Here is a 25497-nt window from a genome sequence, read left to right on the forward strand (position 1 = left end):
CTTTTTCATTTTGCAGATAGATTATGTCTTAAAAAAGAAATAAGAATCCAAAACAACGTTAAGAACGTCTTCCAGCAAATTTAAATCAATACAATTAAAAATTTACATTAAAAATTCTTGAAAAATCTAAGTTTTGAGTGCTGTAAAGAATTTTATAGAATTTATTAAAATGTTTTTTTTATTTCAATTTTATCTGAAACTGTTCCACAAAAGTTCATATCATTCTGGAATTTCAGCCTGGTGAGATATTTTTGCCAACGAAAAGAGAAATAAAAGGATTTCCTCCTAGGAATCAAATATGCATGAATACGAAGGAAATTAGAATTATGTCTTATTTGCAGATGAAACTAAATTTAACATTTTTGACGGAATTTTTTTTAATTGTATTGAAGACATTGCACTGGAGGTGTTCTTGTGTGGAGAAGCCATATCAGCATCAGAACTAGGCAATTTGATATTTAATGAAGGAATAAAAAATCTTGTTATTTATTTAAATATGTAAAGGATAATTTAAAATTATCATTCCAAAATTTGGATATTGGCAAGAACTTTTTATAAATTCCGAATACCCTAAACACACTGTTCTTAACATTCGCTTCCCGTGCGTACCTGTAATTATCCACAAGTTCTGACAACACTTCCTCTGTCGACGCATTCAAATCCAATAAAACGTATTCGAAGATAACTGAAAGTCAGCGCGCGAAGACAAAATGTAATAAGAAAAATAAACTACGATCCGTAATGATTTAAGAAGAATCTAAGAGAAATGACAAAAATGATAAAAAAGAAAAAACAAGTGATCCAGAAAACACAGTAACACACATATATGGTACAATTTTGGAGTATATTAAAAGAAACGTCAGCTTCAATGTTCGAAATATTATAAAACATTGTTGAATATTGAATAATCTAGTATAATATCGCATAATATTGTACAATATTGTCCAACTTTCTATGCTACCTGGGAATAACAAAAATGGTTAAAAAAAGTGATTAAGAAATACTAAACATGATTAAAAGAATAACAAGTGCTTTAGAAATAAAAGAAATAAGAAGAATAACAAGTAATTCAGAAATAACAAAAGTAATAAAAAGAATAACAATTGATTAAAAAATACCAAACGTGAATTAAAGAATAACAAGTGCTTTAGAAATAAAAGAAATAAGAAGAATAACAAGTGCTTTAGAAATAAAAGAAATAAGAAGAATAACAAATAATTCAGAAATAACAAAAGTAATAAAAATAATAACAAGTGATTCAAAAATACCAATCGTGATTAAAAGAATGACAAGTGCTTTAGAAATAAAAGAAATAAGAAGAATAACAAGTGATTCAGAAATAACAAAAGTAATAAAAAGAATAACAAATGATTCAAAAATACCAAACGTGATTAAAAGAATGACAAGTGCTTTAGAAATAAAAGAAATAAGAAGAATAACAAGTAATTCAGAAATAACAAAAGTAATAAAAAGAATAACAAGTGATTCAAAAGTACCAAATGTGATTAAAAGAATGACAAGTGCTTTAGAAATGAAAGAAATAAGAAGAATAACAAGTAATTCAGAAATAACAAAAGTAATAAAGGAATAACAAATGATTCAGAAATAAAAAAAAATAGTTTGTTCTCCCTCTGTCCAGATGTTTGAAAATTGCTGTGGATACTGCAGGACATCCTATAAAGTACTAATTGACCAAAATACTTATTGATAGATATACATTTCTTTAAATTGTAAGAAGACTTTTCTGATATAACATTTTTATTTCTTTTTAATATTGATTTTTAAAAAAGATAGAGATAATCTGCATATTCTTAAAATATTGGATGTAGTTTTGTTAAGAAATAAGAATAGAAAATGTTATAAAACCCTCGTTCTGAAATAGTAATTTTTATTAATGGACAAAACAATGTTTTATTGAAATTCAAAAGCTTATTGACACCTTTGAGAATCACTGTATATACTCTTTTATTAAACGGACTCATAGTTTTTCAAACCAAGTACAACTACAGAAATAATTAATTTCCTACTTTAGCCGAGAGTGTGCGGAACGTGAACATGTGTTCATTATCAAACTGGGGATTATAAGATAAGATGAATAGAAGAATTATATCATTAATTGCAGGGAGCTTTGCTGCAGTACGTGAGCCTGTATTCATTATTAAACTGGGCATTATAAGATAAGATTGATAGAAGATTTTTATCATTAATTGGAGGGAGCTTTGCTGCCGTACGTGAGCATGTATTCATTATCAAACAGGGAATTATAAAATAAGATTGATAGAAGATTTTTATCATTAATTGCAGGGAGCTTTGCTGCAGAAAGTGAACATGTGTTCATTATCAAACTGGGGATTATAGGATAAGATTGATAGAAGATTTTTATCATTAATTGCAGGGAGCGTTGCTGCAGAAAGTGAACATGTGTTCATTATCAAACTGGGGATTATAGGATAAGATGGATAGAAGATTTTTATCATTAATTGCAGGGAGCTTTGCTGCAGAAAGTGAACATGTGTTCATTATCAAACTGGGGATTATAGGATAAGATGAATAGAAGAATTTTATCATTAATTGCAGGGAGCTTTGCTGCAGAAAGTGAACATGTGTTCATTATCAAACTGGGGATTATAGGATAAGATGGATAGAAGATTTTTATCATTAATTGGAGGGAGCTTTGCTGCCGTACGTGAGCATGTATTCATTATCAAACAGGGAATTATAAAATAAGATTGATAGAAGATTTTTATCATTAATTGGAGGGAGCTTTGCTGCCGTACGTGAGCATGTATTCATTATCAAACAGGGAATTATAAAATAAGATTGATAGAAGATTTTTATCATTAATTGCAGAGAGCTTTGCTGCAGAAAGTGAACATGTGTTCATTATCAAACTGGGGATTATAGGATAAGATGGACAGAAGATTTTTATCATTAATTGCAGGGAGCGTTGCTGCAGAAAGTGAACATGTGTTCATTATCAAACTGGGGATTATAGGATAAGATGGATAGAAGATTTTTATCATTAATTGCAGGGAGCTTTGCTGCAGAAAGTGAACATGTGTTCATTATCAAACTGGGGATTATAGGATAAGATGGATAGAAGATTTTTATCATTAATTGCAGGGAGCGTTGCTGCAGAAAGTGAACATGTGTTCATTATCAAACTGCGGATTATAGGATAAGATGGATAGAAGATTTTTATCATTAATTGCAGGGAGCGTTGCTGCAGAAAGTGAACATGTGTTCATTATCAAACTGGGGATTATAGGATAAGATGGATAGAAGATTTTTATCATTAATTGCAGGGAGCGTTGCTGCAGAAAGTGAACATGTGTTCATTATCAAACTGGGGATTATAGGATAAGATGGATAGAAGATTTTTATCATTAATTGCAGGGAGCGTTGCTGCAGAAAGTGAACATGTGTTCATTATCAAACTGGGGATTATAGGATAAGATGAATAGAATAATTTTATCATTAATAGAAGGGAGCTTTGCTGCAGTACGTGAGCCTGTATTCATTATTAAACTGGGCATTATAAGATAAGATTGATAGAAGATTTTTATCATTAATTGGAGGGAGCTTTGCTGCAGTAGGTGAGCATGTATTCATTATTAAACTGGGGATTATAAGATTGATGGAATATTTTTATCATTAATAGCAGGGAGCTTTGCTGCCGTACGTGAGCATGTATTCATTATCAAACAGGGAATTATAAAATAAGATTGATAGAAGATTTTTATCATTAATTGCAAGGAGCATTGCTGCAGAAAGTGAACATGTGTTCATTATCAAACTGGGGATTATAGGATAAGATGGATAGAAGATTTTTATCATTAATTGCAGAGAGCTTTGCTGCAGAACGTGAACCTGTGTTCATTATCAAACTGGGGATTATAGGATAAGATGGATAGAACATTTTTATCATTAATTGCAGGGAGCTTTGCTGCAGAAAGTGAACATGTGTTCATTATCAAACTGGGGATTATAGGATAAGATGGATAGAAGATTTTTATCATTAATTGCAGGGAGCGTTGCTGCAGAAAGTGAACATGTGTTCATTATCAAACTGGGGATTATAGGATAAGATGGATAGAAGATTTTTATCATTAATTGCAGGGAGCGTTGCTGCAGAAAGTGAACATGTGTTCATTATCAAACTGGGGATTATAGGATAAGATGGATAGAAGATTTTTATCATTAATTACAGGGAGCGTTGCTGCAGAAAGTGAACATGTGTTCATTATCAAACTGGGGATTATAGGATAAGATGAATAGAATAATTTTATCATTAATAGAAGGGAGCTTTGCTGCAGTACGTGAGCCTGTATTCATTATTAAACTGGGCATTATAAGATAAGATTGATAGAAGATTTTTATCATTAATTGGAGGGAGCTTTGCTGCAGTAGGTGAGCATGTATTCATTATTAAACTGGGGATTATAAGATTGATGGAATATTTTTATCATTAATAGCAGGGAGCTTTGCTGCCGTACGTGAGCATGTATTCATTATCAAACAGGGAATTATAAAATAAGATTGATAGAAGATTTTTATCATTAATTGCAAGGAGCATTGCTGCAGAAAGTGAACATGTGTTCATTATCAAACTGGGGATTATAGGATAAGATGGATAGAAGATTTTTATCATTAATTGCAGAGAGCTTTGCTGCAGAACGTGAACATGTGTTCATTATCAAACTGGGGATTATAGGATAAGATGGATAGAACATTTTTATCATTAATTGCAGGGAGCTTTGCTGCAGAACGTGAACATGTGTTCATTATCAAACTGGGGATTATGAGATAAAATGGATAGAAGATTTTTATCATTAATTGCAGGGAGCTTTGCTGCAGAACGTGAACATGTGTTCATTATCAAACTGGGGATTATAAGATAAAATTGATAGAATATTTTTTATCATTAATTACAGGGAGCTTTGCAGTAGAACGAACTGGTTCTGCAGTTATGTAAATATTAAAACTATCAATTTTCTGATTTATTTTTTGGATTGGATTATAATAAGATGAAACATTTTTATGGAATAAAATCTATGCTTAATTTTTCTACTGTTTGGGAAAAATAAAGCAAATCGAGTTTATGCGCAGAACTCATCTTATAAATATTTTAATCTGACTTTAAAAAAAAGAAGCCTTATTAAATATTTAAAACATTTTTTCGATATTCCAGAATTTAAAAAAAAACACCAAAATTTTGTAAATTCTGTACGTATTTGAAATGGGAATTTTATTATTTTTGAATCACTCTTTCTTAAATATTAAATTCTGTAAGATAAAACAAAATTAATATTCTCTTACTGCAAATATCTTTCATCATTTTCAAACTTTAATAAATAATATTTTCGATTTTTTTTTTTAAATATAAGCATTCTATATTTCAAATTGGCTCAAGAAAAGTTTTTAAAAAAATCTTTAACAAAAGGCGACTGAGATGGGATGTTTAAAATAATATTTTCTCTTCTGTTTCATTTTTGTTATTGATTCTTTGAATTCTCAAGAGAAGCTATTCCTTTATGAAGAACTTTGCTAAATCTTTTTAACGAAATATGATAAAATTTCAATTTATTCCCAAAAGAAATATCAAAAAGAATTTTAACTCCGAAACATTTTTGTTATAAAAAATCTTTTACAAAATTTGCGGATGGAGATTATTTTTAATATTGAATATGCTTTCATCAGAGTGAAAAGATTGATTAGGAAATAATTCAAATATTTATATTTGAAACAAATATTTTTAATGAGCTTTCCAATGAAAGGTTCCTATATATAGCTGGATTTATCGCTATTTGAATGTAATTGAAATTTTCTTTTAAAAAAACGTTTTATTCTTATATATGTATTATTTTCTTTTAATTTAAAAACATATTCCCTTTATAAAAATAAAAAATGATAAACTTAAAAGTAGTGGTAAATTAAACAAGCTCGATATTTGTTTCGAAAAATATTTTCAAATAATATATTCTAAGAAACGTTTACTGTTTATTAGTTTAAAAATTTGTTGATGCAAAAGTTTCTTTATAAGAGAGGCAAAAACATCTTCTCATTCAATTTGCTTTCATTTTAATCTTTTCTTATTAATAATGGTAGTAAAGACAACAATTCTTGTTCCATAAAAATTTACATCTTCCGGAATTCTTTTATATAATCAAAATAAATATTTTATAAAATCAAATAAAACCGTCTATTTTGGTTGTCACGTTTATAGAAATCTCTAGATTTAGACAGTATTTATCAACATTAATTATCTTATTCATTATCTCTATATTATTTATCAACATGAATTATCTTATTCATTATCTCGATATTATTTATCAACATTAATTATCTTATTCATTATCTCCATAGTATTTATCAGCATTAATTATCTTATTAATTATCTCGATATTATTTATTATCATTAATTAACTTATTCATTATCTCGATATTATTTATCAACATTAATTATCTTATTCATTATCTAGATATTATTTATCAATATTAATTATCTTATTCATTATCTAGATATTATTTATCAACAGTAATTATATTATTCATTATCTCCATAGTATTTATCAACATTAATTATCTTATTCATTATCTCGATATTATTTATCATCATTAATTAACTTTTTCAATATACCGATATTATTTATCAACATTAATTATCTCGATATTATTTATCATCATTAATTATCTTATTCATTATCTCGATATTATTTATCAACATTAATTATCTTATTCATTATCCAGATATTATTTATCAACATTAATTATCTTATTTATTATCTAGATATTATTTATCATTATTAGTTATCTTATTCATTATCTCCGTATTATTTATCATCATTAGTTATCTTATTCATTATATCGCTATTATTTAACCTCATTAGTTATCTAATTCATTATTTCGATCAGTAAGTTTTCCTAACACTAAATGAATTAAAGAATTTTTTTGTCTTTCAATATTGATACTATTTCTAAAACCTCTAGCGCTATTAATCATTCAGATAAGGCAACTTATCACATTTCCCTCAATAATTTATTTCTAATTATGAATTAATTTTTAAATAGACATAATTATTTATTTAGATGCAACACTGCAAACGATTTCATGAAAATTGAAGTAAATGAAACGTTGAGGTTTAAAATAAATAGGGCAAGTACTTTTAATTACAGAATTTCATGTAATATTTAAAATAAATACTTTAATAACTTAATCTATCAGTTGATAATTTCGCACAAAGTTAAAAAGTCATTTTTTTATATTTATTTTTATATAACCCGCTTACATTTAATGAATCGATGAAAATAACAAGAATAATGTCACAAAACAAAATTTTTATTTTCTTAATTTTCTTTTTATATCTGACGCAAAATAAGATGAAAATCCAATTTTTTAGTTCTATAGGGCCCAAAAGATTTTCGAAATACGAGAATATTCATAATCATATTATCATAGAAAATATAAAATTCAATTTAAAAAAATCATTTTATATATTTATATAACCCGTTTTCATTTAATTTATCGATAGAAGTTATTAGAGTTATGTCAAGAAATAAATTATTTTCTTAATTTGTTTTAACCTGATACAATATAAGACGAGAATCTAATTTCTTAGGAAAATGGGTTAGGAAAATTAGGGACCCAAAAAGTTTTTTGAAATACGAGAATATTCATAATCATATTATCACAAAAAAAATTTTAAAATGTTTTTTATATTCATATAAACTGCTTACATTTAATTAATTAATGAGAATTATAAGAATTATGTCACGAAATAAAATTGTTATTTTCTTAATTTTTTTAAACGTGATACAATATAAAATGTGAATCCAATTTCTTAGGTCAATGAGGTCCAAAAGGTTTTTGAAATACAAGAATATTCATAATCATATTATCATAAAAATATAAAATAAAATTTTAAAAAAATCATTTTTATATTTATATAACTAACTTACATTTAATTAATGAATGGAAATTATAAGAATCATGTTACGAAATAAAATTGTTATTTTCTTAATATTTTTAAACCTGATACAATACAAAATGTGAATCAAATTTCTTAGTTCCATGGGGCCCAAAAGTTTTTTGAAATATGAGAATATTCATAATCATTTGATTAGGAACCTATTATAATAATGTCTTTTGTAATTAGATTCGAAAATTATTCTGAACTAAGAGAAAGGTATCTGATATTACACATAAAACTGGGGATTTTAATTAATTACTTAGTACAAAGATTAATTAATTAATAGGGAATGTCGCCCAAATTAAAAAAGAAGTCCAAGAAAGATTCTTTTAGACCACAACAAACCTTTTGTAGATAAGCTTCCTAGGGCATCCAATCAATAGATACAAGTTATTAAATCCACTTCATCAAAATGGATTTATTTTATTTGGTGCCAGCACACAACTTGTAATGGGATTTGAGTCTTCATCAATAGTGTAATTCGGTGGAAAAGAATGGGCATATGCTGTAATTAATAAGGCAGGCCACAATTGCTGCAATTCTATTCGATTAAGAATCTTCTTATTAGTTAATGGTATACACGATCCTCTCATATTTCATAAGAAAATCATTGTTTGATTAATAATTGTTATTGAATTTAAATAAATGCTTGATGTAGTATCGAATCATTAAAAAGCAATAAACCAAATTATATTTGTTTACTAAGGTATAAATGCTGCATTAAAACTCTAATTACCGAAATTTAAAAAAAGAAAGAAAAAAAAATGAAATCAGCTATTGCAAATTTCACATTATCGTGTAAGAAATTTTTTTTCGATGAATTGCGTAGAGTTAGAAAGCGATATTTGAAACTCAGAATCAAACAGAGACAATTTGCTTTGAACGTTGACGGATGTGATTCAGAATCCGAATGGACATGTTCTGTGTTTGATTGAAGGTTTTGTTCCGGCCTCTGTTTGCTCTTTCGTTCCCTTTTTTTTTTCTTTGCAAGGCTTCATCGGGAGAAAGCTTAGGACGCCATATTGATGATTTATTCATTGCCTACGCGATTTCGAGCTTCACCCCCCCAACCAAAACAACATCATGTTCTTTTTCCGTTCTCGTTTCCGTTTCTGGGCTCCTAATAACCTAAGTGACGTAAATGGGGTATCATTCGATAGAGGACATCAAGTAGAGTGTATCGATGCCAGTCGTTAAGAGAGTTTTTGCAAAAACAAGGTTGAAAACCTCGCTCGAAAATTCAAATTTTTACAACTTTGAGAGCCCGTATGTCACAAATCGTGAGGAGTAGCAATGTAAAACTCATATTGTTACATGTATTTCGGCGAGTACTATCCAACGATACAAGCAAGTGCAATGTAACTCGAATTTGTAAATTTCCAAACCCGATTTCGGACCTATTGGAACCAGAGTGTCGGTAAAAATGTCATTCGACTCTATTCATCGAGACGAGTGTTTAGACGGGTCGCACTCGTCTCAATGTTGCTTAGAAGCCGAGACATAAAAACTTTTGGTCTGACAGGGAATTGACGTCATCGACATATCGAAACCCATTGGAACTCTATGGTATCGATTCGACATTGATTTGACCAATATTAAGAAAAATACGTACTGCGCATGCGCAATGGATCCTAAATTTTGGGGGGCTTAGAGGATCCCCGGAGATACTTCTAAGTGAAAAATCTATGTCTCTAACATATGTAGATTACGAGATATAACGAAAACCATCTGCGCATGCCCAGTAGAGGACTCCATGGTGGGTCTTCTATAGCCCCGTAGGATTACTATGGTAAAAACCTTATGTCTGTAACATATCTAGTTTACGAGATATAACGAAAACCATCTGCCCATGCGCAGTAGATGAATCCATGAGGGGGGGGAGGTCTTCTATCCCCGTAAGATTACTATGATGGAAACTTCATGTCTCTAACAGCATGTCAACCTTTTAAAGACGTATCTGCTTTCAAAGAAGCATACATAATAAATAATGCAATACTGGTAAAAGCAGATGAAGCAGATGAAGATGAATATTGCCATTTATGCTTTATTTATTGCCTACGCTATTTCGAGCTTCAATTATTCGTTGTCTTCAATCATACAAAACCTCGTAACGAAACCAACATCATGTTCTTACATGATAAAAAACAAATTTTCATGCTAGTATATTAAGTGGTAGCACACGCACACGTACACACACTCAGAGAGAGAGAGGGAGATTACTATAATTAAATTTTGGCCGTTGAATCTATGAAAAATTGAGCTGAGAAAATATGACGCTCTCTATCGTAAATATTTTAATTTGATTGTAATTTTAATCATATTCTTAGCCTATTTTATTTTGAAAAAGAATTTTCCTTCTTTTAAATTTAATTGTGGATTAATTATACCGTATTATTTTCACTGCGTTAAATTTTTTAAAACCTTTAAAACCTTTTTTGTGTAATATTTATATTTTTATAACTTTTGACAAAGATTAATCATACATTTTTAAAAATTTTAATGCAATAATAAAAACGAGTTTTGAAACTGTATTTTTATTTATTTCCAAATTTTGTGATTTGATACTTTTTTATAATTCCCCATTATAAATATTTTCTTCTGGCATCTTATAATCGAATATTCTAAAACTCACCAACAGATGGCTTCTTCGTCTCACAAATTTGTTTCATTAAGGATTAATTTGTAATTTAGCTTTGAAAATAATTAATTATTGTGTTTTTAATCGGAAACCACGATTGAATAGAATTTCAAATCCTCAAGAGATCAGAAAATGAGCAAAACCACTATAACACAATTACTTTTTTAAAAATATAGAACAATTTAAATTAAATAAATATTATAAAAATGTTTTAATTTTTATGTTAAGAAATAATTATTCTAAATTAGTAAACAGCACATAAAATGATACATACTCCATTTCTACAAAAAATTCGAAATTCAAAAGGAAAAAAAAGCATTTAATATCATTGGAGGATGTTTAGCAGAATAACGTAAAAAGAGGACAATGACTAGCATTAAAAAAGATTCTTGTTTTTTGTAAAAGCATGTTTATTTCATTAAACCAGAATGCATTAAAACATGTTTTATAAAATATCCTATTTCTATTAGTAAACACGTTAACGTTTTGAATAATTTTTAATTAAAAATTTTTAAAGGCCTTTTTTATACAGCATCTACTATAAGAGAAATAACAAGGTACCATGGCTAGTAATTTGGTCCGAAAAGTCTACTCTATAAAGATCTCTTAAAGAATTTTTGCGTTATGCAAATCACGTAGTGTATTTTGCAATTTCTATTCAATTATCAATATAATGCTAAAATTAAAACCAGTGGAAGCAATCTCTCAAAAACATTCACGAATAATTTCTAGTAAAGGCCCCTCTCCCCAGTCCCCACTCCCGGATAGATTGGTCGACCCTGGACAATGTCATAAACATCAGGAATACTTAGATATTTATTTTGAGAGTTCAACTGATAGCAGTTTGCTTTACCGTATATCAAAGAAATTGGTATTTGTGTATTAATTGTATATCACCAGAGATGAGTAGATGCTGCAGAACGATCTTTTTTTTTTTGTAGTAAAGTTGCTTGAAATACGTTTAATACAGAACTTAGACATATCAGAAAATTAAAAATGCATTTTGGATGCCCTTTTCCCAATCAATTAACATAAAACCGAAATTTGATTTAGGAACTAAAATTGTTTTCACAAGAGCACAAAAAGGAATCCCATTTATTTAAATCATTGTTTAATGCTAAATTTCATACAATTAAACTTTTAAAAAGACATTGACAGCAATTTATACTTGTTAAAACTATTAAGATGCTAAAACTCCGAACCCAAATTCATATAAATGAGTTGTCACGTTTTTGAAATATCGCGCTTACTTGCATACTGTCTCTTATGGCACTTGCCATGGACAAGCCCGCTGTTCGAAGACAGCCGATTTAAGCATAAGGGGGAGCACCTCTTGTTTTTATCGTAGAGCCAACTAGGGCCAAGAGTACGACTCGATTACTCACGCATCACTCATTCGCTTGCACAACCCCTTTTTACAGGAGGGCACATTCACACACCTCACAGATAGAACACAGAAGTAGGAGAACAACCATGCCCAACCCGGGACTCGAACCGGGACGCCCAGATCACAGGGAAGACGCGCTACCCCTATGCCAGGGGTAGCGCGTAGTAGATATAGTTCTAAAATTGATATGGATAGACGTTTAGGATATTTAAACGGTGTAACGATGTTTATTTATCTAGTTTTTCCATTTTTCCAGTTATCACATTCAGTTGTTGTACTCTGGCAGTCGAACAAGCAGGTTTGCTCTGAATGGATATCGTTCAAAATTTGGTAAACATCTACAAATTTGTTGTGAACTCCATATATCAGATTTTTGACAGACATAATACCAAAAATGTGTTTCTCACACTTGGAGAGGTTTAAAAGTGTAGATTTGTCAACAACTCGTTGACAAATCTAATTAGTTGAGTTACAATTTTTTGATGATTAAAATACTTTCTCTTTATATTCTTACTATACGAGAAAAGTAAAAATAATTCAAAATAAATAAACTGCATATATCATCACTTACTGAATGCGAAAGGAGTAACATGCCATTAGGGTTCCATTTTGATTATCAGCCAGAGGAACAATGGAACTTACTTTTCTGTTTGAAAGTAGGAGATTCTCAACTGTATTTTTGAGATCCAGGAAGATCTGAAACATGAATACTCATCAAAATCTGGATTTCGAATATTTATTTTAACAATTACAATACATTGTATATTTTGCTTGTGAGAAAGTAAAAATTAATTGATCAATTATATCAAAATTATCTTAGTACAAATGAACTCTGCAATCAAAAGAAAATTCAAAAAATAATCATGGAAAGGAGAGAGAAAAAAATTACACTAAGAACTTGTCACCAAAATTCACCCAATCCATAAGCTGAAGTCCCCCAGATAAGAGTTATTTTGCTTGCTAGCGGCAGACAACCAGTGTAATGAGAAATATTTCTTCATCAATAACGTAATGCAGTGGTAACGAACGAGCAAATGCTGTAATTAACGACACAAGCCCCAATCGCTATAATTAAGTTCCTTTAAGAGCCTGCCGTAGCAGTTATTGGTATTTTTGCCTCCATATAGTTGGAAAACGATTACTTGGTTAATGGTTATTGTTGAAGTTAAATGGATCCTGGAACACTTAATGCAGGCGAAAGTAATTAAAGAAGGAAAAAAAAATTTAATTTCATGAATAATGTATGAGTATTCGTTATTAGAGAATTTTGAAAAAAATTTAATTAGTTTTGATTACAAAAGCTAATTATGGTGAATTAGAAGCCATAGAATTCAATTAAGAAGTATTGATTTTTTGATTAAAAAATTAATCCTTAATTCAAATTTGGTTATAAATAATAATGTCATTGCATTGAATAAAAATTGATTTTTCAGACTAAACTTGAAAATGAATTTTGGTTATAATACAGCTATTCTAAAAATATCGTCTGGTTTATATTATTTTTGAATATTTAAGTTGGAAGGAAAAAACATCGTCTGAAAGCCACGGAGCAATTCTAAAAAAAATCACAAATGACTTATTATTATTTTTGAATATTTAAATCGGAATGAAAAACAAAATCGTCTGAAAGCCATAGAGCAATTCTAAAAAAAATCACAAAAGACTTACAAAACTTCAAAATTACTTAATTATGTCTTTTAAATAGTAAAGAAACCAAATTAATTTGTTCTTATTAGTTATCATGGATTATTTTAATAAGTTTTTCATTAAAAATTAAATAATCATTTCCGAAAAATTATCAAAATTAATATTTTATTTATTATTTATTAAAAAATTATTATTTTTATTTAATGAATTATTAATATTTTATTTATTATTTATTAATTTTTTTATTTAATGAGTTATTAATATTTTATTTAATAATTTATTAATATTTTATTTAATGAGTTATTTATATTTCATTTAATGAGTTAATCTATTTAATTAAAATTTATTCATTAATATTCTTTTTAATAATAATTTTATTCACTTCTTAATATTTTATTTAATAATATTTTGATTAATCATTAATATTTATTTTTAACATTTTATTTAATAAGACGGTATTTAATGAGGTAATTCTTGGTAAAACATTGCGCATATCTTTCTTTGGTTAATGGATATAAAGTAAACTTTAGTTAATATGTATTCAAAATAAAAATAAAAATTAAGCAATTACGTTGCTTCCAGTATTCTAAACCAAACCTGGAAACCAGATATTATAGTTTCTACATTTTCTTTAAAATGCTACTTTTTATTTTCTATTACATAAAGTAAACAAAGAAATATTATTGTAGTCGGGAAAAAATTGATCTAAAGATTTTGACGAATGTCCATGTTTCATATTTTCCTGAATCTTCAAAATACATTTCTTAATTCATATATCTCTGTCTGTCTAAAAGCTCGATAACTAAGGAACAAAAACTTTTAGCTATTTGTTTCGTTCAATTGTAAGTATACACGATAAATACATAACAAAAAGAATTAGACAGATAAAATTTAATCAATAATTTTAGCATCTAACATGTGAATCCGTTTCGAATTTGGAACTATATTCATCATAGGGTTGGCTGTCTATTGATATGTATAATCGCATAATGCAATTTTAAAATTAAAAGAAATTAATCAAAAATACAAACATTATGAAATTTCAATTAAAAATTATTTCTGAATCAAACTAAAAAAATTAAAAAAGATGCAAATGTATTTAGAGAGCGCTAATGCTGCTACTACCAAATTAGTAAAACTATTAAGTTAATATAAACAAAAATAATAAAAAAAACGGAAAAGAAAAGATGAATCCTGTCTGAAGACTTTCTCAATGGTCACCCTGAGGCAGGGATTCAAACAAGGGATTTTTTTTTTTTTTTTTTTTTTGCGAGGGGTTTAACTTTCGTACAAAAATATTGACCCCTATTGACAAGAAAATCCCTGAAATTGAGGTCTTAGATATAAACTAGTTTCACAGAAATAAAACAATAAACAATAAATCCATAGAACAATAAACAATAAATTTATTGTTTTATTTCTATTTCACAGAAATAAAACAATAAACAATAAATTTATTGTTTTATTTCTGTGAAACTATTTTATCTCTGAGGCCTCAATTTCAGGGGATTTTCAGGTCATGAAGGGTCAATATTTTTGAACTAAAGTCTGACCCCATAAAAAAAATCCCTTGTTTGATTCCCTGCCTGAGGGTGACCCTTGAGAAAGTCTGAAGGACGGATTCATCTTTTTTTTTCTTTCTTTTTGTTTATATTAACTTAATATTTTTACTAATTTGGTCTAAAATTCAAAATTGCAATTTGTAAATGAAATTTGGTTTGTAATCTTGTTAATATAATTAAAGTTATGTGCCAAATTTTGGTTTCATAGAAGCGAAAAAAAGCACCCAAAAAATGAAAATAATTTTTTTTTTCAATGTTAGTAAAACATAAAATGCTTAGGTGCAAGATTCTTTAAAAAAATAAACCCTTATTACCTTTGCAATTTTACTCAAAATCCACAACTCTAATGGGGGGGGGGTATAACATCTTTATTAGGAAATACGTGTGAAACAGACACAACATAAACATTAAATAGCTAAACAGAGTTAAACTGCATAAAATAATAAATTGTACAAAACATAAACACAGAAAATTAAAACAAAGACAATTAACTAAGTTATAAATAAAATAAGATTATATAAAAAAAAGTTTTGAGATATTAAAAATAATGTAGAATCATTAGATTAAAGAAAATTAATTGATCTCAAGTATAACATTCGATTCCGAAAATTTGAAATCTGAATTTCCTCTCAAATATGTCAAAACTGGTAAAAGTTTCAGGAGGCTCACTGCCATCAGTTCCTTCAGAATATTTCTTTAGCTGCAAAATGAAAGTCATTTTAAAATATAATTTACTTATTATATTTCTATTGTGAACAAAGAAGATGACGGCTAATTGAAGATAGGTAAAACACATACGTAACAAAGCTAGAATTGGAAATTTTCCAAGGTAAATTATTAGTGGAAGTTACTGATAAAAGATATATTTGAGAATAAATAAAAGACATTTTAATTTATTTGTGTGTTTACGATGATGATTTTTTATATGTTTACAATGAAAATTTGATTTACTATGTTTTTTTTTCAGTAAACTGTAATCCAAGTTTTCATCACTCATCATTTATAACCAATTTAATTCAAGATAATAATACTAATATTAGAAATTGACGATTTTACTTCTGAATGTGTGATGTCTGCCATTACATATAAAACTGGCTGGGACTAACTTAAAATTTTCTAACTACAATTATTATTTGATGGTACAGCCATACCTCGCTTTTGCGGGCAAATGATACTGTTAACCAGCAAAACAAAATGTAAAATATGGCTCTCTTAACGATCGATGTTTCGCAGAATGAATGATGAGAAGCCAACGTGATGTTACTTGTCGGATTGTTCTTAATCTCGGGTATCAGTCTGTTTTGACTTCTTGTTTGATAAGAATACTTATTTTTGGATGGAAGAAGCTTTACGTAATGTTGTAGGCAACTCCGAGGGATTTGTGCAAGTGCCTGTAAATCCTTAATCGACGAAATTGTGCTTCTTGCCTAGATTATGGGGTTAGAGGTGGATGCCAACTATATCGATGTATTGGTGAAAGGACATAACCAGAAATACCGAATAGCTAATGGAGCTACATTGTGTGTTCTTAGCACAATATTACGGAATAGGTCAGAATAGGTTAGATGTAGATGAAATAGTAATTTGAAACAGCAGCAAAGCAAAGAAGAAATTGAAAGCATGGGAATTTATTGCATCGTACATTGAGAAGCGTCGCCCTAATCAAGCGATAGCTATACTCCTTACAAAATCATTTAACGACAATACTGTATCTAAATTTCAAGGCATAATCAAAGACAAATGTCTTTAGACAGCTTTATTCTCAAAAACGGATGTATTATGAACAGCAACTACGTAATTTGTAAATTTGTTTGAGTGTATTCTTTTTCTGAAGGGAATGCATTGTAATATCTTATATAATTTCTTTTTTTAGCTAAACGGATATTCTATGTTACAGATAAGACAGGAATGAATTGCATTTGCTAAGCGAGGCTCCACTGTTAGCTCATAACTTTAAAAAAAAATCTCCAATGTTTAAAATTATTCACTTATTTCATATTAATTCATTAAGTAATTGCATCTACAATAAATAAAATTAACCCTTAACTCGAGAGGTGAAATTTTAGGACTTAACTGGGGAGGTGCGGTCTAAGAGACTGCATTTCTTTTACACTCAAATTGCATTTTCTAATGAATGTATTAGTATGAAAAATTGCCAATATATTTTGCAGATATTTTTCTTGATATATAGATATGTTTTATAATTTTTTCAAAATATATTATCATTGAACAAAGTAAATGTGTTGGAACATACATTTTCTTCTCAAATTACATGTTATAATAAATAATATTCTTGAAAAAGCATATTACTTTTTACTTTTTAAATCATATCTGTTTCTACAGTATATGAAGGTATATAGAAGACAATATAATATAAAATTCAAGAATTATATGAAAAATAAAAAAAAATGACAATGGATAAAATTGGGTCTCTTTTTATCGGCTTGTGTGACTTTCATAGCACGGTTTTCGAGGGCATTTTAAACATACAGATTAAGAACTAGTATAAAAATCAACCTATAAATTCTGTATATATATATATATATCTTGGTATATTAATATATTTTATAAATTTTTCAAAATACATTATCATTTGAAAAATTAATTATGTTTGAAAATACATATCTAAATCAGTTGAATGCGAGCTTTAATCGAAAAACTCTTCTGTACAATTATCCTTATCACTAAAATCCCTTTCTGCTTCATTTAAAAGTGTCTGGAGCCCTGCTTCATAATAGAATGAGTAAACTGGATGATATTTCGGGCCCCAAGTTTTAGCACCGTCTGCTAAGCCTTGTTTATCACTGGGACACTAACAGGGAGATGCGGTCTTAGAGACCGCGCTCGAAGAAATAACTGAATTATTTTAAAAAGCATCCGCTGAAATCGGTTGAAAAAGTGCACGTGTATTGAAGGTCACAAAACAGGAAGCTACAGGGTCAATCCATTCAATTGAGCTAAAAATGGAATAGGGATGACAGAAAATCCATCGCTAGCGGTCTCACAGTACGCACGTCCTCAGTTAAGGGTTAATTCAATATTCATTTGTTTCTAGATATTTTCCCCACTTGGGTCATGTTTTTCCCACTCCAGTTGAAATCAAAAGCAGATTAATGGTTTTTAGCAGATTATCCCTATGTTGCCAAATGACAGCATAATCCCACGAGATATATATCCCCAATTTGGCTTAATGTAAGGGATTACCTGAATGACTCAGTCATTGCAATCAGGGTACGGGTACCCTGCAAATTGCAAAACGGGTACTATATTAAAAGTATAATAGCGTCCATAATGGCGCAGCCATGTATATGAGAGATACGTCCCGGCATCGCAATGGAGGTAACTCGACTCCATATATTTAATATTCCCATTAAAGGAACAAGAATTTACTTATTTAAACTGTAATTTCTCATTCGAATTTTTTTATCTCTTTTCTGTATGCAAGGATTAAATAACAGAGTTTTTATCAGAAGTTTCCATTTATAAAAGACTACAGAATTAAATGGTTGTGCTGGGAAATGGTAATGGATCATCACTCAATAACAGTGTAGGTACACGAATATTTTTGGTGCACAAATGGCAACTTGAAATTTTGAGAACAATTTTTATTTATTTCCGTTTATTTTATAAATTGGACTTCAAAGGATAACATCTTTGCTTTCATATTATGGACATTTGATTAAAAAGCATTTTGCACATAAAGAGATAAATCTAAAAGACAATTTTGCAATGTGAAATATTATATTTGCTTTTTGAAATTCTTAAACTTAGTTCCAGAAAAATGGTTAAGCAGCTCATATCAAAAGCAATTTGTTTTTAAATCTGAATCATATTTCAGAATACTTTTAAGTTCACTGTGCAAATTTTGAATTTTATCACCAAATATATCATTCGGGATTTCACTTCTTGTTATCGAAAATTTTCAGGTTCTCCATTTAACAAAAAAGTAAAGCTGATGAGATCATATTTTTAAAGTTGGGAGAAAGAGTTGTGTTTTATCGAACTAATATTTTCATCATTTTTAAGCTCTTTAGACAAATAGTTTAACTCCATTTTTAAAAATTCCTGTTTCAAATCGGAATAAAATATATCTATAATATACTATTTTCTAGAATACAATAAAAAAACTTTCAGTATTACCGGCCAGCTAATTTTTTCCTTAGCCATTCATGAAATGTTTCAAGGCCTTAAACCAATAATGTATCCCCATTTCAAAAAATTGTATTTCATACTGGATAATATATATATATATATATATATATATATATATATATATATATAATGTGCTGTTTTATACAATACAATAAGCAATTTTCAGTATTATCAATTTCATAATAATTTCTTGGTCATCACAATAATTGTGGAAATTGTTCAAAGGGAAAAGACTAAAACTTCCCCCTTGGCTGTGCAATAATTTCTTTCAGCATTTTAAAACAAATAATTAGCAAATTCAATACAATGTTCCATCTGCATCGATTTCTTGTCATAAAAGAAAGCGTAAATTGATCGATTCATATAATATAAGGTTTCATTTAAGAACAAAAGAACATTTTAAAATCTTTTTTAAAGCATAGAAAACCGTAATTTCTTCTTAACCCTACTTCTAATTTGCCTTTTTCTTGGTGAGATGGCTAAAAGGTTTTGCAATTTCAGAAAATGTTGAAATGAAATCCCATGCAAAGTACATGCTTGCAAAGATGACAGCATTCAATTATTATTTTTTCTTGAATTATCATTATCTATATTTGGTTCTTCTCTTTAGGTTTATAAAGACTCTTAGTGAGGATGGTCCAAATGCTAGTTCTTGATCTTCCTATTTGGTAGCACGTTGTTCTCTAAGGAAATTTCCTACCGAATGAGTTACTTTATGCTGTCCATCGTATTTGTTTTTCCACTTGTTTTGCTTTAATAAGATGTAGGTATTCTAATCTTTGCTAAAGTTATTTATTGAATTTTGGAAGTTTCTTCAGGATAAACTTTTGTTCTGAACTCGTTATGATGCTGATATCAAGTGATTATAAAATTGTCTGCATTTATTTAATATTGTGTGGTGTAATTATCATTAGCAATATTTGGTTCTGCTCTTTAGCTTTCCGAAGATTTTTATTCTGAATAAGCCAGTTTCTAGCTCTTGATTTTGCTATTTGGTAATCCTCTTTAGCATTTTTCTACCGATATGGTTGTTTGCTTTTAAGCAGTCCATCTTATTTGTTTTCAATTAAGGGAGGTTTAAATCTTGCATTCCTTGAAAAATCTAATTGTTGAATCATGAGAATTTCCTCAGAATCAAATTTTGACCTTCAGCTAATTATCTAAAGCCTTAATATTTCATACAGTAACCATCAAATCTATAATACTCCGGTTATTAGACAATTTAATTTCTAACAGTTTGTCAAAATCAAATTTTATATTGATCAAGATGCTGACATTATACCAAATTATTGCATTTATCTAACTAAGAGAGGAAATTGGCAAAGTGCCAAATTTTTTGACTTCGCTTATCTCATCAGTATTTTGTAATGAAAACGATAAAAAAAAGAAAACCGGGAAAATATTTATTAGAAAAATAATTGCAATTCACCTATCTGACTTAGCAAATTTTAAGATAAATTATTGAAGATACACTCGATTATTTCGAGTTCACGTAATATATGTCAGATCGGATAGACAATTTTATTTTGAAATTCAAAGTACATCTTATAGAAACAATAAAGGTCTCTGAAGGACACATAGAAAAATTACAAGCAGTTATTGTACTTCTATAATAAGCTATTTAAAATTATATTTGTAATTTTTTTTATTCTTATTTAAACTGTTTTTAAAACATTGATATAATGTTATCTAAGCCTGTAAAATATCAGCAAATTTGTTTTATAATTTTAACGTTTGCTGTAGCATATATATCACTAGTGAGTCACACCTACTATCTAATTAAATCAGATTAATTATTTATATTTAACCGTTTCACTACTGCATTTAGAAGATAATAAAGGAGGTATTATCTGATATGATAGAAGATAAGAATCAAGAATGTGAATCATGGTAGAAAATGTATTAACACACACACACACACACACACACACACACACACACACACACACACACACACACACACACACACACACACACACACACATACACACACACACACACACACACACACACACACACTCCTAAGATAATTTTAGTTCAAGCACCTCAGTATAATGGAACGCCCGAATTTATCTTTCAAAATACACAACTCAAAAACATCAATGACATCCCAGCTCTTAATACTAAGGTTGAAACTTAGGATATACTAAGTATGTCTCCATTAGTTGATAGATATTAGGCAAATATATGCTTGGTGGTCGTTGTTCAATTGTTTTGAGAAAATCTCATTTTCCTCAAAACCATCTGGAAAGCACCTGTGTCAAACAAAACACACACAATGGATGTTTAACCATATCACACTTAACGAAAAAAAGGGGGTATTTGTCAGGGATATCAGCCGATTCTGCTTTTCTATAATAATAGAGTTACATATCATTAACCACTTCTGAACCAATCAGAGTTTAATTTCTTTTGTAAAGTCAAAAAATGCTATTAGCTGAGGAAATTGAAATTGGAAAAGAAAAGCTAACTCTTAATTTGGCTCATCCTTTCCAATAGGGGATCAATTTTGTCTACTCTTTCAAAACTGATATACATTGGATGATGTATTTTTGAATAAAGTGAGAACAATTCCATTTATAAATTTTAATATTATGAAATGACACTAATGATAGAATTTAATATAAATCAATTTTATCTGTTTGTGCTGCCAATTATCTATATTTATGTTATTCAGTTTACCCATTGCTTTATTTCTATGTTTCAGTTGTGATCGTCTCGAGGTCTCAGTGTGCTCAAGATGCCACTGATGTGTTGTGATTGCACATCCTCCTGACCTCCAGCACAATGGAACAGCACCAGGCGTATGGAGAGGCGCACCGTAGCGCCACTCAAGTCAGAAGAGAAGTCAGTTTGGATTCACAATGCCAGAGCTCAGGTACATTTTTTCAAATTCCAGCATAGACATTCCTTAATCTACGGGTGATAAATCATCATCGTAAAATGCCATTCCAGGAATCTAATGGAGATAAATAACGACGATGATACATTAAGAAACGGTATTTATTCAAAATATAGTTTACAGTCTGGCTTACCCAATGTTTGTGGTACACTTAGAGAAAATGCCTTGAAACGCATTTTGATCTCGTTTTATAATTCATTTCTAAAAAGTTGACACGGTTGAATTATATTACATAAAATATTCCCTATATACCATTTGCAAAGATTTTCAGTATCTATTTGCCAATTATATCATCAATGAGATTGGTAATTCAGATTACGAATACATTACACTCCCGTTTATCCGGCCTAATATGGCGAACGACAGATATGACAACAAAAAAAGCCGGATAGGAATGATTTTGACTATGAATTCATTTCTTTGCCTACAAATATCAGAAGACAAGGTTTTTATACCAAAACTCACTGTTATGACACTTATTCTCTCACTTCTTATTGAGTATTAAGCCCTCCATTTATCTCAATGTGAACGCAGCTGTGGCCCGGTGAATCTTACAAACAGTTGCCCGTAACGCATCCAGTAAAAATAGAAGGCTCTTTATTTTTACAGTTTATGTTGGCTTTATATTGGCAGTTTATGTTTATATATTTCACTTCTCGTTTCAAGAATTTATTAGAGAAAAAGTAAGTTAAATGATATAAACTTTTCACATTTTTACATGAATTCTGTAATGCCCAATTTAATTCCGGAAACATAAATAAAGCATTAACGCAAATTGTAGGTCTAGTTCTTAAGAAAATTGGCTCAAACTGATTTTATTTTTCACTGATTACACAAATATGAAAAGGTAATTCTAAGATAAGATTCACAACTTACAGTTTTTAGATTTTGAAAAGCCGTTAATAGATGACTTAATAGACACTTTGCCTTTTTCATTTAATTACGATAAAAGAAAACTAGGCTGGAGAGTACGAACACCGAATAGTCTCAAATCGAATACTTTGGAGTGTATTGTATTTCTATTAATGCATTCCAATTTACCATCAAAGAAGGGTGGGGAGATGATGATTTTTTGCCATCTGTTTTTGTAAACAGCTTTCTTTGTTTTCATCTATTTACATATAAATATTCCTGTTGTTTATTCTGATTTTTGGATTACTGTCTAGTTTTTAGGATGGCGCTTTATTAGATTTATCTGCATCAAAATAAATTATAAACTTTGTGAAGATTCCTAGAGCTAGCAATCAATACAGCATAAAAGGTTCCAAAAATAGTGCAATTTAGCAAAATCTTCGCCACATGATTTCCTAAATAATAGCATCTGTGACTCTGACCAAAAATTTAACTTTATCTTAAAATTTTAAAATAAATAATACATCAATACTTTAATAAACTTTAACTTATTCTCAAAAAATGATACTAAGTGACTTTTATAATCTTAACAATTGCTGCTTACAATTTTGATTTGATTTGAGGTTTGTATGGCACAAGAACCCATATGAAGGCCAAACTGCCCCAAATATGTTTAGTTCTAACTTAAAGTTTAGCAAATACAGTCTCTATTAAAATTATTAAAAATATAACCCTTGATATAATGATGGCAAACTACAAAAAGTCATAATAAAACTATGATAGTGAGTTCAGATTAAACCTTGCCGCTTATAAGTAAAGATGAATTAACATACACAAACAAAAAAATATCACTAAATCAAGATTATGCTTGTGCTTTGTTTTAACCCTAATCAATGTGACAATTGTGTACCTAAAAATGTTGTGCAAGTCAAATTATATATTATATTTTATTACTTTACGTCAGAATGAATTTATTTTAGACTTCATATGATAATGTATGTACAAGCAAATAGCATGATTTCAAAATATATATTTCTAGAGACGCGACATTTTAATCATGAGTCATTATCAGTCATTCAGTCCTGCACAAATTTCGAATCCGGTATCTAAGAATTAGCTGTAAGTAATATGCCTTAAATATGGAAACAAACAGCTGAGTGCAGCTGATACTCAATTATGGATGCTTCGTTACTGCTGAATCCCTCGGCTCTTTATCGAAATTCCTGAGAATTACGCATTTTCGAAATGTTTCGTCTTCTTAATCAATTTATCCATAGTATTGTCTTCCGAGTAAATGCTGCGTATTACATATTTGAACTTATTTATTTAATAAATAACCTGCAGAATCAAACGAGATGCATTTTAATAATGAATAAATGTATGTGCATGTTTGGTAGGGAACAATATTATTCTGATGATGAATTTATAAATAACTGCTACATTGAATCATAAATATTGGTTATTGAATATATTTTATAAGGATTTGACGAAGACGCTAAAGATGAAAGATTTTATTACATGCTTTGAATTTACTTCGTTCGTATTAGTTAAGGTAGAATTTTCTAATATATTTGCCACTCACTTCGTGTTGTAGCAATTTTTTTTAATTATGGACAGTTGTATATACTTGACGACAATGCAATATTTAACTTTAATTAACACTTTAATCGGCTTATTTTAGTAAATTTCGATTCTAGTTAGTATTTTTTTTAATATGTATTCAAGGTATTTATAAAGTTTTGGAGACGAATTGTACAAACGAATGTAGATGTTTGAAGATAAACATTGATCTTAAATTTCGATAAATATCATACATTAGTATGATTTATGTCAGAAATATAAATAAAATATAGTAACAAGAAAATATAGTTTGTACATATATTTTTATAATATCTTGGAGGAATAACACTTTTTAACTTGTTAATACATTTAGAACTCAGACTTGTTTTAGAAAAAATAATGTCTTTACATTAGAATTAGATACAGATAAAAATTATAGAAAACATTTTATTAATGACTTTACTCCAGAATTAGATGCAGAGAAAAAGAATAGGAAACATTATATTAATGTCTTTACACCAGAATTGGATGCAGATAAAAATTATAGAAAACATTTTATGAATGACTTTACTCCAGAATTAGATGCAGAGAAAAAGAATAGGAAACATTACATTAATGTCTTTACAACAGAATTGGATGCAGATAAAAATTATAGAAAACATTTTACTAATGACTTTACTCCAGAATTAGATGCAGAGAAAAAGGATAGTAAACATTATATATATGATACTAAATAAATTTAAAAACCAGCAATCAATAGAATATCCAGACATAATAAGAAATAATTAATACGGGAAATAATAATCACTTTCATTTTATCACAGCCT

At 28.9% G+C, this 25497-nt stretch overlaps 1 protein-coding gene across 1 annotated transcript in view; it reads left to right on the forward strand.

Annotated features, from left to right (window-relative positions):
• LOC129971725 (uncharacterized) overlaps nucleotides 1-25497 on the forward strand; it is a 1062831-nt gene that overhangs the window by 390737 nt on the left and 646597 nt on the right. The window contains exon 2 of the mRNA XM_056085702.1: nucleotides 22064-22234. Within this exon, the coding sequence (XP_055941677.1) occupies nucleotides 22144-22234 (91 nt within the window). The 5' untranslated portion in view covers nucleotides 22064-22143. The remainder of the gene's footprint in view (nucleotides 1-22063; nucleotides 22235-25497) is intronic.

Source organism: Argiope bruennichi, chromosome 6 (assembly GCF_947563725.1).
Source record: "Argiope bruennichi chromosome 6, qqArgBrue1.1, whole genome shotgun sequence".
Classification (NCBI taxonomy): domain Eukaryota; kingdom Metazoa; phylum Arthropoda; class Arachnida; order Araneae; family Araneidae; genus Argiope; species Argiope bruennichi.